Source organism: Lepisosteus oculatus, chromosome 5 (genome assembly GCF_040954835.1).
Source record: "Lepisosteus oculatus isolate fLepOcu1 chromosome 5, fLepOcu1.hap2, whole genome shotgun sequence".
Classification (NCBI taxonomy): domain Eukaryota; kingdom Metazoa; phylum Chordata; class Actinopteri; order Semionotiformes; family Lepisosteidae; genus Lepisosteus; species Lepisosteus oculatus.
In genome coordinates, this window is record NC_090700.1 from 46,901,182 (window position 1) to 46,918,693 (window position 17,512).

Genomic DNA, 17,512 nt, shown 5'->3' on the forward strand with positions numbered 1-17,512 from the left:
TCATCTTCTGTGGGCGTCTTCTGAGGTTTTGTCAGAGGGAGCAATGAAGTGTCTTTTCCATGATCATTCTGCCTTGATTGACCTGACAAGATTGTGTGGGGAAAAAATAGTCATGGAAAAACCTTGTCTGTGAAGCCACTTTGCAAGGGTCATCAGGAGACAACTACAACCGGCCATCGACTACGTGCAGCCGTGCAAGTCTCACTGAAGTTACACCCCATACAAACTTTTAATGTTTCAATTTTTGTCATCTTTCACAGTAAAAAAAAAAAAGTATATAAATGTTACCACAGAACAGGTAGTTTCCCCTAAAAAACAGCACTAGAAGCTAATATTTCTAGTATTCAAGTCTGCAAAACCCTCTGACGTGTTAAGTCAATTAAAAAACAAATTAAGAGTATGTACTAGAGGAACTGAGTGAAATGCGTCTCTCAATGTTACAACAGCTGCTGCTCAGCTAAGATTTGAACCCATGAGAATGACTAATAATTCACTCAGATATAGGTTCCATTCCTAACAACGGCATCGATTTAAACACAGTACACAAGTCAATTCTGTGGACGAAAGAGGCATGCCAGCCTTCTAACTATATTACTTGAAACTCATGAAAATTGAAAGAGGGAGACCTCGTGGGAAAAACTAAGGTTGCTGCTGGAAGAGGTGTTAGTGGGGCCAGTAGGGGGGCGGTCACCCTGCAGTCCACATGGGTCCTAATGCCCCAGTATAGTGATGGGGACAGATGAGACGTAAAACTAACGTCCTGACTCTCTGTGGTCACTAAAAATCCCAGGGCATTTCTTGAAAAGAGTAGGGGTGTAACCCCGGCGTCCTGGCTAAATTTCCCATTAGCCCTTACCAATCATGGCCTCCTAACAATCCCCATCTCTGAACTGGCTTCATTACTCTGCTCTCCTCCCCACTGATAGCTGATGTGTGGTGAGCATTCTGGCGCATTATGGCTGCCGTCCCATCATCCAGGTGGATGCTGCACATTGGTGGTGGTGGAGGGGAAACCCCATTACCTGTAAAAGCACTTTGAGTGGAGTGTCCAGAAAAGCGCTATATAAGTGTAAGCAATTATTATTAAAACTTAAAAAACCAGTGGGTGGGGAAACCTGATGTGTTATAAGATCCACCAAATGTTGGAAGGCAAAAGAATTGGTGCATCATGAAAACGCTGCACCCATACTGCATGCAACTTACAGTGAGAATTTCTGAATCCATACACCAAGTGCAGAACTTACCAATGCCATGCAGTCTTGCTGATCAGTCAGGCCACAACTTTGAGGACAAAGAACAGGAAAGGAACTGTATTTACTAGCTTTGTGCATACACAACCTTTTCTGTAATTACTTTGTGCCTTCGGTAATGCACACTGGGAAAAAAAACAACAGTTGGCACATTGGGCTAATTACTCACAAAGGTAATGAACTGAATGATTAAAGGGCAATGCTGTGCAGTTCACAGAGGACACTTTATAACGCCACTGACTTCTCGGACTGTAAAAAGATCAAGTTGCACTGCTCTACAAATGTGTTTACCCCCCTGTCCCTGTGTTCCCCTGGACCCTTCATGAGTCCAGTATGAGATGACAGTTCAATCATCAAAGCACCAAATGCAGAAAAAATGTGCTATACTCATGCAGTACAGCAATTTATATATACTGTACTATATATCTACTGATATGGATAGTTTAGTCTTTTTATAGTGAATTCTGCATTTATCTGTTATTCAAAAAAATATACATTCCGATCACATTATTTTAATAATAATGTTTCTTTATTAGCCCTATACAATTTCTTGCATTAGGAATGCGTCTTTTTGCATACCCCAGCTTTTCTCCAAGGAGACACAGACACAGAGACAGGGAGAGAAGCATTGTACGGCACCCCTGGAGCAGTTGGGGTTAAGGGCCTTGCTCAGGGGCCCAACAGAGTAGGATTCCTCTGCCGGCCGCGGGATTTGAACCGGCAACCTTCCAGTCACAGGTGCAGATCCTTAGCCACAGAGCCACCGCTCCGCCCCTGCAGAGGTGGCACTGTCCTCTAGTTAAAGAAATAAAAGCACCCAGACTAACCTCAATAACCTCAAGCCCAGCCTAGGCTGGAAACCTCATGAAGTCCAGGTTGTCTGTATTCAGTCTTGGGCGAGGGAAAGGTTTTGGTCATATTTTAAAAATAAACAACAATAAAGCATCATTTACAGCACTGTGAACATATAATGTTTATCACGATTTTAGAGCACCCATTTGACAATGTGAAAATGCACTTATTTCAAAATGGGATGATACTGTCACGTTTCAAAGTAAAAAAAAATAAGTTCTTTTTTCTTTAAAAATGATTTTATTAAGTCATACAGTGGTATACTTAGAAATGTGTTGCAAAGAAAATAAAGAAAATGAAAAAAAGTCAGCCACACGTGAAGAGTTAATATCGGATTTAAGCAGTGTTATAATATCTAAAGAAAATAGTACTGCTGTGCCATAATAAATTGTCTATTAGTACAAAAATACATTTTAGGGCACACAGTACAGCATCCAGTATCACAAATTACTGAAGGGAACACTTCTCAAAGCTGACCCTTTAAAGTACAGAATTTGAAATTCTCTTAAACCAAGCACTTTGTTTTGTAAATAAGCATAAAAAGTTCTGTGACAGATAAAAATGTTTATGTAGTGCGGGTGTATATATTGGTAGAAAAGTTGGATTACTGCTAAGTTACAAGTTCCAAGGCTCAAGGGTATACCAGAATACAAAGATATTCTTTTCTGAGAAACCATTTTTTCAGTTTAGTTTTATACAAAATAACAAAGACATACAAAAGTTCATTTACAAACCAAGAACCAAGGCGAAATACTAGCAGTATGTACAGCCAAACTTTCAGCATCTTGTTTTTAATCAAATGCATAGCGAAAAAAGAAAGCATACCTTCATCAGCCTCTATTGTTCTTGTGTGCTAAACCCAAGTTCACTTTATACAATGGGTCAACAATGGAAAAAGATACCTTCTTTCATAATTTATCATCATCATAACTTAAAAAATCAAATGTCCCTAAGTAAAGAAAAATATATAAACTTCAAAATAAAAGTGAATAAGGGTAAGGCATCCCTGCTTGTTAATATAAGAGTGAGAGTAAATGTACAAGTTTGAGCAGGCACCTGAACCATAGTCATAGCACATGCATAGTTCCCTTTAAAATGGGAGAGTTCCAATGCTATTAAAAAAACAGTATGCTCTAAGGTAAAATGCTGTAAAATGATTAATGCTAAGCCAAAACAATACAGCCTGTTACAAGTATAAGCTGTATTTGAAAAACCATTCACAACTGTCAGCCTTTTAAACATTTTAAGATGCTTGCCTACGTCAAAACTCGTCAGAGGTGGAGTCTGCCAAAGCCTCCACAATCTCTTAAGTGACCACAGTCACAGTCACTTTGTCAATCTAATAGCAATAAAAATGCTATTGATACAATTTCAACTTACTTCCACTTCCCCTTTAATAACCTTCTAATTTATGGAAATCATCACAAAAGCAGTTAACTAGGAAACTTGGCTTAAAATGTGATTCAAAAATTTCTGGCACTGGGCATGCATTTGAACAATGGTTCAAGAGTCTAGTTCTTTGCAAACTTTTAAGCACCTAGACAAACAGCACTTAAAAGAGAACTTGAACACTGCCTTCCTGTAAGTATAGTAAACAATGTCTGAGAGAGCAGTTAATACTTCATTAAGTGGTTTAGTCCCAGTCAAAGGACTCAAAATCCCAGTTTTCACATCCAACAGACCAGCTGCTTCCCCGCTTCAAAAGTGGTCAATGAGAACAGAGACACAGTTTGCTCCAACAAGATAGTTAGGGTCTCCAGGAAGGGATTTGTTCTGCCAGCTCTTTGGGTCACCTGGAGGAGGAAAAGGAAAACACAAATCCAAAAAAATTGAAGTGATAAGAATGATGACAAAACACTTGATCCACAATACAGTTAAAACTGTTGCTAACAATGACACCGAATACATCCTCCCTATTACATCTTCATCCAGCAAGAGCAGCATCAGTAAAAAAAAAAACCCACAAGGCTTCAGAATTTGCCTGTGATGTTTGACATTTCTTTTAATTTCTTAATATGTGCTTAATAGTTGAGTTTCATTCGGTATTAAATGTCAAAATCAAGGCATTCCACAAAAATCCCAAAATGTCAAAAGTGTTAAGTCATACACCGGAATGGGCTCAAAGCAAGGTCTCCCATTCCAGTCACTGTAGTACTCCTAACCAATTAGTAACTGGAATGCTGAGAGTAGAACACAGCTTTACATCCCACTTATAATGTCAATATTATTTTTAAACACATTTGGTGTTTTATTTGCAGGAATGTCATATCACACTCACTGCTCAGTGTGTGCTTAGGTTTCTAGTACTGAATAAAAACCCAAAACATCTCAATATCCCATTCACATAACTGAAATACACTATCACAAGATCTCCAGATCAAACTCTCCTTTTAGAGCTTTCTAATTATTTTTTTTTCCAGGAACCTGTTAAACTGCAAAAGTTATGGCCTCTATAATATATGGTGTACTACTAAAAGTACATAGTTTGTTTCTAGTTTGTGATAGTAAGACAATGATGAACGATAGCCCACATCTAAAACTTAAAAAATCCAACAAACAGCGGCAAAATTTGAAGTTTCTTTAAACAAGACTAAAATGCAGTGAGAATAATTTAGGCTGCAAGGGTTTCAGTTTGGAAGCTTTTGAAATAGAAACTGTAATTAGAACAGGAAAATACTTCAAAGCATTGGCTGAAGTGAGACGTTCATAAAGACGCAAAACCTAAATTAACTGAAAGAATAGTCTTGTTGTATATTAAGAGGATTAAACTGCAGCCAAGCAATCTGCCTATAATAACAGTAAGGCAGCAAATGAGACTAGAGTCCAATTTATCAGTTGTTCTCCAATTCAAGACTGGGTAATTAACTTACTAATCCACAGAAATGCCAATCATACAGTGAAGAAGAAATCCGTTCTATTTTTTCTTCTTAACCATGTGATACAGCAGAATCAAAAACATGAGATGTATACCACTTTCTTGTTACAAATGAAGATTAAAACAATGCAATCATGAACTAGTGTGTTACACAATCCAGATCTGCAATGCTAACAATGAGTGCATTTCAAAAGATGAAACATTAAGTATGTTTTAAGGGTTAAAAGATCACTATTATATGTTCCTTAAGGAACAGTCTCCTTCAGATTTGACTTATGATATACTGGTTTATTAACTGAACTGCTTTTTCTTTCTACACCAAAATAACTGTTAAATGAGGGATTTCTAAATGGCCCCAACCTCAACTTCTATTTTAAAATCAAGATTCAAAGCAGACCACTCTTTTTTAACTATGGAGTCCTGCTAATTACATGTAGCTATCTGGTTAACAAATTTAATCCTTATAATCTGGAAAAAAACAAAGCATTCAGAAGACAATCCAAATAAATAATAAAAGCATTGAATTTATATTATATTTAAAAAGTTTTAACCTTCTATGATTTGCACTGCAAAATTAAACAATGAAGATGGTTCAGGATTTGGAAAGAAAGCATAGCACAGGGAAGAGTTTGATCTGGAAACCACCAAAGAAAATGAACTTCGCAGTGACCCACAACCCAAATTATAAGCCACACAAGTAAAGCACCCAGTGACCCCAAGAGGAAAGAGAGAGGACAGCATACCCGACGAGGAGTCGGAGGATTTTAGAGCAAAAGACCAACCATCAGGGGTCATTGACGCACAGTGAGGCAAGCGGAGCTCCACAGGCTTCAGGAACTTCAGACCATGAGGGCCACACATCACCAGAGGGCTGAGCAGAGTCTCTCCTGGAACAACAGTGCCATCTGTCACTGCTCAGAACAGCTGTCTCAAATGACAGCAGATCTCGCAACAAACAAGTTAAAAATGCAGAGTCTACAAAATATCTTTGCTTTACAAAGATTCTAGGCCAAATCCTGTCCGAGACAGCAGGACTGTATGATTGCAATGCCGTAACACTGAAAACATACTTTTGCAAAACTTGATTATAGTCCCTTTTGACACCCCTGAAGAAGGCAATAATGCAGAAGCCTCTTCAAGAGCTAGCTAGGTCTGGAGGTATGGGATTATAATATGTTGACAGTGCCTAATTTCAGGTACATCACTCACTTCAACAATATGGTTAACAAGGTTGAATACAATGCATCATTTAAAAACTAACGTATGCTCAGTAGCTTTGGTTTAGCAAAAGTGAGCTGAATGAAGCTGCAAATCAGGAACATTGTAAATTTAGGAAATACAAGCTATTAAGAAATAAAATACAAGTTATTTATTAAACCTTGCTGTTTAAAATGAATACATGCTTCTGAAACACCATACTCAAGTAACAGACCAACTTCTTACAAAAGGGAAAAACAGAAGACCTTTCTTACCTTTCTCCTTGTCTAAGGGAGGGAGGATGCTGTTGTCTCTGCACACTTTAAAATAGATCTCCTGCTCTACTCCCTCAGGAATGGCTCCTTGTGGAATGATGATACTGACCCCCGTCTCAATGGAACTCAGGACGCCACCATTGCTGTTGAAGACCCCTCGAGCCGTAGCCACCACAGTGTGTCCTTCATCCTCCTCGTCATCCTCCAGTGCACTGGGGCTGAAGGTAACAAGACCTCTCACAGTCAAGGATATAAACAAGGGCCAGCACGTCTGAAACTGTGCTCATCTGTCAGAACACGTCTTCTTGCCTCCAATAACGTGAAACTGCCAATGTCGAGAATCTGTGTTTTCCCTTAAAACAAATAATTAAAACAGTACACACTTACTGCAAGTTGAATGAATGCACTGCAAGTGTATGAATTTTGTTGTTACCTGACTGGGATAGCCTTGGGCACAGCACCGATGTTGTTTTGCTGGTATTTGGGCCGGTTTTCTACTGGCCGCGAAAAGGTGTCCAGGCCGCTGTCCTGCTCTGCAGACTGTGGTGAGCTCTGGGGCTTGGAGGGAGGTGGAGGGGCAGTGCTCACTGGCTTCACCAGAGGCTCTGGCTTCTGCTGAGTGTCATTGGGTAAGAGGTTGTGGTTAAATTTCGGGCTCTCAAATTTGCGCTCAAATGGCCGGGCGGAGCTGGTGTAGGGTTTAGGGGTGAAGCGGTTGTAGCTGGTTGCGACTGGTTTGGAAGGCTGGTCAGTGCCATTAACAGGGGCCTTTTCAGGGAAACTCTTCTGAGGAAGGTAGCTGGACTGGACAGTGTCTTCACGGTTGCTGGGCCTCAGAGATGTGGGTGCGGTCTGCAAGGAAGGGGGCTCTGGCTTGCACTTGGGGGTGCTGAGAGCCTCCAAAGGCAGAGGGTTGACTGAAAGTAAAGAGGAAAACAAAAATGAATTCTCTCTCTGAGCTACATTTGAAATACTCACTAAGCAAGTCAGTTTTTGCTATTACACACAATTTATTTGACAAAAAACAATGCGCAGAGCTCAATTAAAGTCCTTCATAATGACAAGTATTTCATTAATAGATATTCAGCTTTACAGAGTGAAATTTTATTTTACCACACTAATGAGTCACCATACTCCAATCCAGAATTTATCGTTGTTAACTAATGAAATAAAACACTGCATGCATTTTTCACAGTGATGATCAGAAAAATCAATTCAAGTCCAAAGGCAAGAAGTGCTGGGAGACAGGACAGGTACCTTCGGGGGCCAGCGGTTTGGGCAGGACTGCTGGGGGAACAGAAGGGGCCGGCCGCGTCTGCACTGGCTGACCATACTGAGATGCAGGTGGAGTAATCTGAGGCACAGGTTCATATCTCTTCTCTGCAGGACTCACTTTCTCCACAGCCTCACCCCTGTCAGGGAACAGAAATCATTTCAATTCCCTTTAAACAAGCTGACACAGAAACTACGGTATTCACAAACCCACACACAATGTCTATTATATGTCTAGGAGACTCACAAATTGTTTAAAACTACTGTCTATGAACAACACACAATGTTTAACATGCGCAGCACAAACACCCTAGAGGTCTCAATCATTGGAATAATTCTCTCCTTTTTTGCAAGATGTGAGAGTACATCAAGAGTAAGTCATCAAGGAGGACCAATGTTTTGGTAAGAAAGTTTCAGGTATAGCATCTTTTGCTAATTTTAGCATTGTTCTGCTGATTAACACCTAAATGGTTTTAAAAACACTGACACCTGAAGCAATCTTTAACACTTGCAAACATAAAAATAAAAAACACCCACAAATAAGTCAAATATGCATTGATCTTTGAATATCAGATGGCATAAATATTTTGATGAGCAAAAAAGTCCCATGTGCCATCAGCTTTTTGCAGTAACTATTCATGAGCAAAGCAAATTCTTTTAAAACAAGGAAATAATATCATATATATCTAATTTATGACATTTTCAGACTGAGAAAATTTGGAATATACATGCACATACAGCTTCTGGACGTCTGTGAAAATCATGATAACTTGAACTACTCTCACACTGAAGGCAGGACTGGTGTTCTTACCCCTTTAGATTCCTTTTCAGGTGGTCATAGCTAGTGTAAGAGCCAAGAAATCTACTGTGGGTGATTGCAAAGCAAATGTAAAAACAAAGGAAAAGAAATGGAAAATGATCATTTCAAACCATTGAATGCATAGGATAAAGAAAAATGAAATGAACAGCACTACTTAAACTGCAGTAGAAAAAATACTGTTGCACAATTGTGGGTAAAATGACAAAAGGCGATTTTATCTCTTTCAATCACCATGGTAATTGACCAGGTTTAAATTAAATGAGGAAGATTAAAACAGATAAAAACTTTAGAATTATTTGGAATAATGTGACCTTGGAGTGAAAATGAGCTACACTTCCCAATTGTATTTGCTACAATTACAACATATGTCAACTGGTGTTTTATTATCAGGTCAAGTCTCTGCTTCCTGTTTGGCATTTTTACACCTTTACTTGAATGCTCAGCAACTTCCAGCTTGAATGTGCTGACTGACTGTGCAGGACAAAAGAAGTAGGGCACACAATTACATTTTTATAAAGGAGTGATCTTTTAACAGGATGATGCACAAAGAGTTACAGAGATCAGAGGAGAAATGCCCGAGTACATCAGTAGTTATTAGTGAAAGATGTCTACTTTTCTGGTTTTGAAGGGAAGTCAGGTACAATAAGTTACAGAATATCTGATCCTATGAAGTAAACATCAAGTCCTAAGAGACTGTGACACGCAAAGTCTATTTTGTAATGCTGCCCCAGTAATCAGCTTCACAGTGCAAAAGAAGTCGGATAATGACAAATTCTACAATCTGCAATATAAGTTGGACCCTACGTATGAACAAAAAAAAATAAATGCTGCGCTCTAAGCTTTGATAGAAGCTTAATCTTTTTTACTAATTTGAAAGCGAAATCAGATATAATATAACCCATGGTGATAATCAAATGATCCATAGTACTTATTTTGTGAGGTCAGGTGCAAAACAGACAGGAAGGCAAAAATAATTCAATCCCAGTTGAATCATACTATGAATTTTCACAGTCAAATGAACTGCAATCTGACCTGCCTTGGCTTTACTCTCATATCATCCACATAGGAATACCTTACCAATTCAACATCCCTAGAATAAAACACCCTTATTTTAGCACTTCCATTAGCAATTAAATACTATAATACACATTTGTGCATCTGTAATTATTTTTTTTCCTCCTTAAATCAATAGGCTTTATTCATCTATAACATCTATAAGGCAACACTAGGCCTATTTATCTGACAAAAAAAGCAGAACACAGCCTTGGTGTCAATATGACAGGTGAGCAAAATCTGAGTTAAGCACAAATTAGAAAAAACAACAAAACCTCAAGATGCACATCCTGAAGGCCGATGACACTATGGCTCCGATGCTGCTAGATCAGTGGTTCTCAAACTACGGTAAGCGTACCAGTTGTGGTATGCGGAGGGCTGCCAGGCGGTACGCCATAAGACCCTGGAACTTTGTTGTGTGCCTGAAAATTAGTTTGTCGAATACGCAGCCTACGTACTACAATACAGCGCGCGCTAATACTCGAGTAGACACAAGAGCTACTATGTAATTTGATACCATTGTGTAGGCATGCATGCTATGAACGAAAGCAGCCAACTGTATTTAAAAAAGTTATCTCTAGCAAATAGGGAGGTAGGAGACTGTGCGTGATTTTGGAATAATGCCAATGTGGTAAGTACAGGAAAGCGTGATAAAACTGAAAATATTTAAGAACTGTTCTAGGTTAATTAGAAAAATACACCAAGCATTTCTGTGTTTCGCTCCCATGCGCATTAAATAGAAACTTCTTTTAACTTCTGAGACAGACTCCTGAAATTGAAACGGGGCAAAATGCAAGCGTGCGGATTCTACTTGTGAAGAACTTTGTTTACCGTTGGCAAAAGAGCTGACACTATTATGTTTGGAGAAAAGGCTGCTAAACAGCTCGACCTGCTGCCCCCTCCGAAAGACACGGTCACTCATATAATTATTGATATGGCGGATGATGTCAAAAGTACGCTGATAGAGCGCGGTAAGATGAGCAGATGCTTTTCACCGATATTAAATGAGTCTGTAAATGACGTTGATTTAGCCAATTTGCTAATTTACGGTAGATACCAGTTTGAGGGTACGTCCCATGAGGACTTTCTGTTCTGTAAGCCACTATCAACAGGAACTACAGGAGAGCACATATTTCAGCTTCTGAATTAATTTATCGAAGAGAATGGCATCGACAGGACAAAAAGTGTCAGAGTTTGTACAGACGGTGCTAGAGGGATGACAAGCCGACACAGCGGTGTAGTTGCACTAATTAGAGAGCTTGCTCTAGATATGAACTGCAGCATCCACTGCGAGGCCTTTGCCATCAAGAAAATGACTGAGGATTTAAAATCTGTTAAACTCTGTTGTGAATTGTATCATGGCTTGACCAATTAATTCACATCTGCTTTGCTCGACTGAACAGGCTCACCCCCCTCACTGAAATGGTGCTTTTGTAATGTTTATTTTTAATTGTTGTTGTTCCTTTTGTCATTCTGTAAAGCGCTTTGAGAAGCCACCTTTAAAGGTGCTATATCAAATAAAGTTTATTATTATAATATTTATTATATGTATGTGTGAGTCTGTGTGCACACGCGCTCATGTTGGTCATTGAGATTTTCTGGGGTTCCTATGAGAAGATGACTTGTAGGTGGTACTTGAATGCTTTGGTTTGGTCAGGGTTGGTATTTGGTCAAAAAAGTTTGAGAGCTACTGTGCTAGGTGAATCTGAAAAGCACTCAAACTGACTTTTAGGGCCCTTCTGAAGGGCTGTGCACAAGACAAACAGGCTGTGGTTACTTGATTGCTTCATGTGTGACCAATGACAGATTAGAAAGGAGGAGGTGACCTTCATGTATCACACACCCCTAAGGCCAGTAGAAGCCTGCTGGGCTAACTGACTACAAAGCAGCAATTAAAGAAGAAAGTCTCTTTGTTGTACCAAGTAGAATATTCAGTTTACTCCTAGAAGGAAACTTTCATATAGAAAAAGTAATTGAAATCTATAAACATGTGACCAAATTATCCCTGTGGGCAAACTCAGTAATTCTTCTATAAAAGAGGACAAGCCGCCCAGATTCTGCCTAAAGTAAAAACCAACAACTATTTATGTAACCCAAATCTTCAGCACATTGTGCACAAGGAAGGACAGAAGGAGAGCATTCAACTTTTATAGGTCACTACAAGCTTCTTAAAGTCTCTCTGCTCAGGCTTTTCATATTTTTAAGGACACAGAAAAGATTTAAGCTGCTGACCTGCATCGAAATTCTAAGTTTGTAACTAGATAAGACTAACAAAAAACAATACTCTTACACAAACAGTACAGCTTTGAGGTTTTTGGAACATTTTAACTCTGGAAATGTTTCCTTCTGAAAATGTATGGCCAGAAATATCATGTTTACCGCCAGAAATAAAACATCAGCTTTGAAGAAGGAAAGAAGTGCCAAATGCTAGACGAGTTTTGAGAGTACTGCACTTCAGGAAGCAAAATGCATCTCATTCTGCTTATCTTTTAAAAGGAAAATCAAGATCTGAGCTAATTAACTTTCTTCCAAACTTCAGATTTCAACAAAAACTAATTATGTCAGTACTTTAAAACTAAGGAAACAAGCTTCTCTGTCTGAAGCAAACAGTCAAATTGGAAATAACCACAAATATATAAACCAGTCGTACAATATTTGGCCCACTTGTAAAGAAACTGCTGTTTTAAGACATGTTAGCCTCTGTCTAGATAATATCCGATAGGACCAATACAGATTCCTCTTTTAGCAAAGATAACTGAGGTTGTTAAAGCACAATTATAATTTCAAATCCTTCCACAGAAAGAAACGTGGGGGAGCGACTGGTTACCTGGAAGAGTAGTTGGGCTGTGCTGGCTTGACTGGGTCAAGGAGGCGGCTGACAGACTGCTGTGGAGCAGGCTTGTTATCGAAGGTCCTTCGATCAAAGTAGGAGAGCTGCTTCCTGTAATACTCCTCATCCTCGTCAGGATCATAGTGGTTAGAGCGCACAATATCCTCCGGGGCCTTGACCTGAGGTTTCTGTGGCTCTGGGCCCCTGATGTAAAAAAAGGAAATATAATTAAATGGAAACTTAAGAATATGCAATCATTGCCCAATTACAAGACAAGCAGATTTAAATTAAAAAAAAAACACAAAAAGGTATTAGGTGGATTTATGTATTGAAAAATCCCAAATAATTTAGTACATGTGCCAAGTGTTTACCTAGTAATGAACTCATTTGCGTTTACGGTTTTGCTTTAGGTGACCTCTTCGTTCCAAGTTTCCTTATGCACGCAAACCAGTCCAACAAATACTCACAGCTGGTCCTATGAGGCCCAAGACTAAATTGCAAAATAACATTTTTAAATTTAAAGACTAAATTAATAATTTAGGTGATCTGCAAAATAACATACAGTGATGTGAAAAAAAGACATCACTTTATGAGTCTTTGGTTTTACATATTAAGACATAAGATCTTCATATACTCATCACCAAGTCCTAACTAGAGGAATCAAACCTCATGTGACCTCAGATAAAATTTAAAATTTCAAATCCTTACACAAAAAAACTTGGGAGGAGTGACTGTTTACCTGTAAGAGTAGTTGGGCTGTATCTGAGGCTGTGCTGGTACGACAAAGATATAATTTAAAAAAGCAGCAACTATCGTGTATGCTAAAGATTCTAGAGTATTGGACTCTGAAACGGCTATATTCTATTCTGTGCAAAATGCATTGTATACAGTGCCTTGCGAAAGTATTCGGCCCCCTTGAACTTTTCAACCTTTTGCCACATTTCAGGCTTCAAACATAAAGATATACATTTTTTCTTTTATGTGAAGAATCACCAACAAGTGGGACACAATTGTGAAGTGGAACGAAATCTATTGGATTTTTGAAACTTTTTTAACTAATAAAAAAATGAAAAGTGGGGCGTGCAAAATTATTCGGCCCCCTTGCGTTAATACTTTGTAGAGCCACCTTTTGCTGCGATTACAGCTGCAAGTCGCTTGGGGTATGTCTCTATCAGTTTTGCACATCGAGAGACTGAAATTCTTGCCCATTCTTCCTTGCAAAACAGCTCGAGCTCAGTGAGGTTGGATGGAGAGCGTTTGTGAACAGCAGTTTTCAGCTCTTTCCACAGCTTCTCGATTGGATTCAGGACTGGACTTTGACTTGGCCATTCAAACACCTGGATACGTTTATTTGTGAACCATTCCTTTGTAGATTTTGCTGTATGTTTGGGATCATTGTCTTGTTGGAAGATAAATCTCCGTCCCAGTTTCAGGTCTTTTTCAGACTCCAACAGGTTTTCATCCAGAATAGTCCTGTATTTGGCTGCATCCATCTTCCCCTCAATTTTAACCATCTTCCCTGTCCCTGCTGAAGAAAAGCAGGCCCAAACCATGATGCTGCCACCACCATGTTTGACAGTGGGGATGGTGTGTTGAGGGTGATGAGCTGTGTTGCTTTTACGCCAAACATATCGTTTTGCATTGTGGCCAAAAAGTTCGATTTTGGTTTCATCTGACCAGAGCACCTTCTTCCACATGTTTGGGGTGTCTCCCAGGTGGCTTGTGGCAAACTTTAGACGAGACTTTTTATGGATATCTTTGAGAAATGGCTTTCTTCTTGCCACTCTTCCATAAAGGCCAGATTTGTGCAGTGTAAGACTGATTGTTGTCCTATGGACAGACTCTCCCACCTCAGCTGTAGTTCTCTGCAGTTCATCCAGAGTGATCATGGGCCTCTTGGCTGCATCTCTGATCAGTCTTCTCCTTGTCTGAGCTGAAAGTTTAGAGGGACGGCCAGGTCTTGGTAGATTTGCAGTGGTCTGATACTCCTTCCATTTCAAGATGATCGCTTGCACAGTGCTCCTTGGGATGTTTGAAGCTTGGGAAATCTTTTTGTATCCAAATCCGGCTTTAAACTTCTCCACAACAGTATTACGGACCTGCCTGGTGTGTTCCTTGGTCTTCATGATGCTCTCTGCGCTTTCAACAGAACCTTGAGACTATCACAGAGCAGGTGCATTTATACAGAGACTTGATTACACACAGGTGGATTCTATTTATCACCATCAGTCATTTAGGACAACATTGGATCATTCAGAGATCCTCGCTGAACTTCTGGAGTGAGTTTGCTGCACTGAAAGTAAAGGGGCCGAATAATTTTGCACGCCCCACTTTTCATTTTTTTATTAGTTAAAAAAGTTTCAAAAATCCAATAGATTTCGTTCCACTTCACAATTGTGTCCCACTTGTTGGTGATTCTTCACATAAAATAAAAAAATTATATCTTTATGTTTGAAGCCTGAAATGTGGCAAAAGGTTGAAAAGTTCAAGGGGGCCGAATACTTTCGCAAGGCACTGTAAAAGCTTTTGTTAAATGACAGATTATTATTGTTACTACTACAGCTCTTGTACCTGTATGAAGTCTTCTCCTGGTCCAGGTGGCTCAGAGAGTTGGCCTTAGGAACTGGGCCTGGGCCAATCACAGGCTTAGGGGCAGCTTCAGCAGGCTGTTAAAGTCAAGTTATTTTGTGAGTGATGGCAAAATCATTAACTTGTCTAAAACGGTTTCCCTCACGGGATCAATAAAGAATCTATCTAATCTAAAGGTCTAATTTTGAACCGAGGAAGTTATAATAATTATCATCATCATCACTATAGATAGCAATAAAGAAAAATAAAAAATAAAATAGTAAATAAAACGAAAGAAGAACACACAAGTACACTGTAAAGCAAATCGGACACAGCCCCTAGTTAAAAGGTACGTTTTAAGTTTAGATTTGAAAAGTCAAAGAATTTCTCTTGGAGGAAGGGCACTCCTCCAAAAGAGCCAGATTCAGAGCCTTAAAAGTCAGTAAAAAGACCTTATACCGAGTATGTGACTTTACAGGCATCCAATGCAGAAATGTAAGTGTAGAAGTGAAATGCAAAGAGTCTAGCTGTAGAGTTTTGGACACATTGGAACTGAGAGAGGAGAGTGTCAGGGAGCCCCGAGTTACAAAACTCAAGCCTTGATGCCAGCAGCCATATCATTCTGCAACTCACAACTGGCAACCCACAGTAGCTCAGCAGGTGAGCCCGGCCAGTACCTGGATGGGAGACCTCCTGGGAAAAACTAAGAAAAAAGTGCTGGAAGTTGTTAGTGGGGAAATCAGGGGGCGTTCATCCTGTGGTCCACGTGGGTCCTAATGCCCCAGTATAGTGACGAGGACACTATACTGTAAACAGGCGCCGTCCTTCAGATGAGACGTAAAACCGAGGTCCTGACTATATAAGTGTAAGCAATTATTATTATTATAAATGCATGATTCAAGAACTCGGCATCAGACATTGATAGAAATTGCTTTATGTGGGCAATATTTCTAAGGTGAATAAAAAAAGAGGTTCAAGTGTGACTCCCAGAATCCTGACTACAGCTGACACGTGAATGGGAAAGCCATCTATACTGTAAATACTGAATGATTTAGAATATCAAAAGCCACACTAAGATCAAAGAGCACGAGAACACTTATAGCCCCTGAGTTCAACAAAAATGTTCCAATGTTTCTAATTCATCCTTTGCATTTGCTTAGACTAAGAGCAGTAAAAATCACAATCTGTTACCACTCTGAGTAGATTAGCTTCCGACAGATGTTTTGGGTTAAGGTATGCATATAAAAGTACAATAAAAACATCCCAACACGATCTCCTTTACATCTCTACATAGCATCCAGATAGAAAAACAAAGTATTCCGTCTGATTGCCTTAAGCTAGCTCATGAAAAGTCTGATAGAAACAACTATCGAGTTTTAGAGATGCCATGTGGTTGCTACCCACCTTGATGACAGCAGAGTCCCCAGCCTCCCTGGCCCGGTCCACAGATGCTGACCTCTTGTTCTCAAACATCTTGACTCTGGTGAGCACCGACTGCGGCTTCATGGCTGGGTCGTCATCCTGGTCAGCTGCCGGTGGCGGGGGCAGCGGTTTACTGGACACAGGTGGAACTTCTGATTTAGGCTGCACCTGTGGCGGTGGCGGCAGGGGAGGCTCTGCATTTAGCGGAGGCTCGTACTGTCCTAATTTATACGGCCGCTGGGGCCCTTGAGCATAGGGCCTGACCTGAGGGTCGTAGTACTGCTTGGGTTCGGGCGACCGGGAGACAGGAGGGGGGAAGGCATGCGGCTCAGGCTCATACCTGGGGCGCGCTTCATAGCCAACGGGAGGCTGCTCTTCGTAACGTGGCTGAAGAGGCTTGCCGTAGCTTTTTGCTGGTGGCTCATAGCGCGGCCGACTATCATATCCTACAGTGGGTGACTCTTCATAACGAGGCTGAGTGGGGCTGTACTCACGCTCTGCACTCTCCTCATAGGGGGGCCTAGGTTCATAGCTCTGGGGGTGCTGGTTCTCGTACGGAGTTCGGGCCGTATAAGCCTGAGGAGGGTTTTGATCATAGTGTGACCACTGATCGTCGTAGTGAGGCACTCGGTTTTCATAGTGTAGGTGCGAGTCATAGCTGCGAGACTTTGGTTCCATGTAATTGCCCGCAGAATCGTATCTGTATGGCGGATGATCGTAATCTCTGTATGGCTGTTCATCCTGGTACTGAGGCTGTGGCTCGTAGTTCAGAGGTTGTTCTTTGTCATATCTCTGCATGGGATGGCCTACGACGGGCTGCTTCATGCCATGATTCTGCCTTGCTGGCTCTTCCATACCATAAAGATCTTTCTTAAACATCTGTTGAAAAAGAGAAAAAAAAACATGAAAACACAAAACAATCTTAAAATCTTTATAATTCAATTTAAAACAGGTACAGCTTTAGCCACGGATTACAGAAAAAACACACACACAAGGCTTGAAAGTAGCCACAGTGGGAAACCCAGAACAGAGGCAGCAACTACAGAATGTTTAAGCCCAATTAAATTAAGGCAAATTCTTCTGTTTCAGTACCACACT

The 17,512-nt window shown here is 40.2% G+C and overlaps 1 protein-coding gene across 11 annotated transcripts in view; it reads right to left on the minus strand.

Annotated features, from left to right (window-relative positions):
- Positions 1-2,299: 2,299 nt before the first annotated feature.
- The window catches only part of tjp1a (tight junction protein 1a), a 147,741-nt gene continuing 132,528 nt past the window's right edge, over positions 2,300-17,512 (minus strand). For 3 of the 11 annotated variants that reach the window (XM_069190549.1, XM_015343142.2, XM_015343140.2), the window contains 8 exons: positions 16,397-17,293; positions 14,996-15,090; positions 12,422-12,628; positions 7,707-7,861; positions 6,883-7,366; positions 6,450-6,667; positions 5,721-5,864; positions 2,302-3,895 (listed from right to left, as the gene is read on the minus strand). In XM_069190549.1, the coding sequence (XP_069046650.1) occupies positions 3,801-3,895; positions 5,721-5,864; positions 6,450-6,667; positions 6,883-7,366; positions 7,707-7,861; positions 12,422-12,628; positions 14,996-15,090; positions 16,397-17,293 (2,295 nt within the window). In that variant the 3' untranslated portion in view covers positions 2,302-3,800. Of the gene's footprint in view, positions 3,896-5,720; positions 5,865-6,449; positions 6,668-6,882; positions 7,367-7,706; positions 7,862-12,421; positions 12,629-14,995; positions 15,091-16,396; positions 17,294-17,512 lie in introns of all 11 variants that reach the window. The other 8 variants (XM_069190550.1, XM_069190546.1, XM_069190548.1 and 5 more) reach the window with 4 other exon arrangements.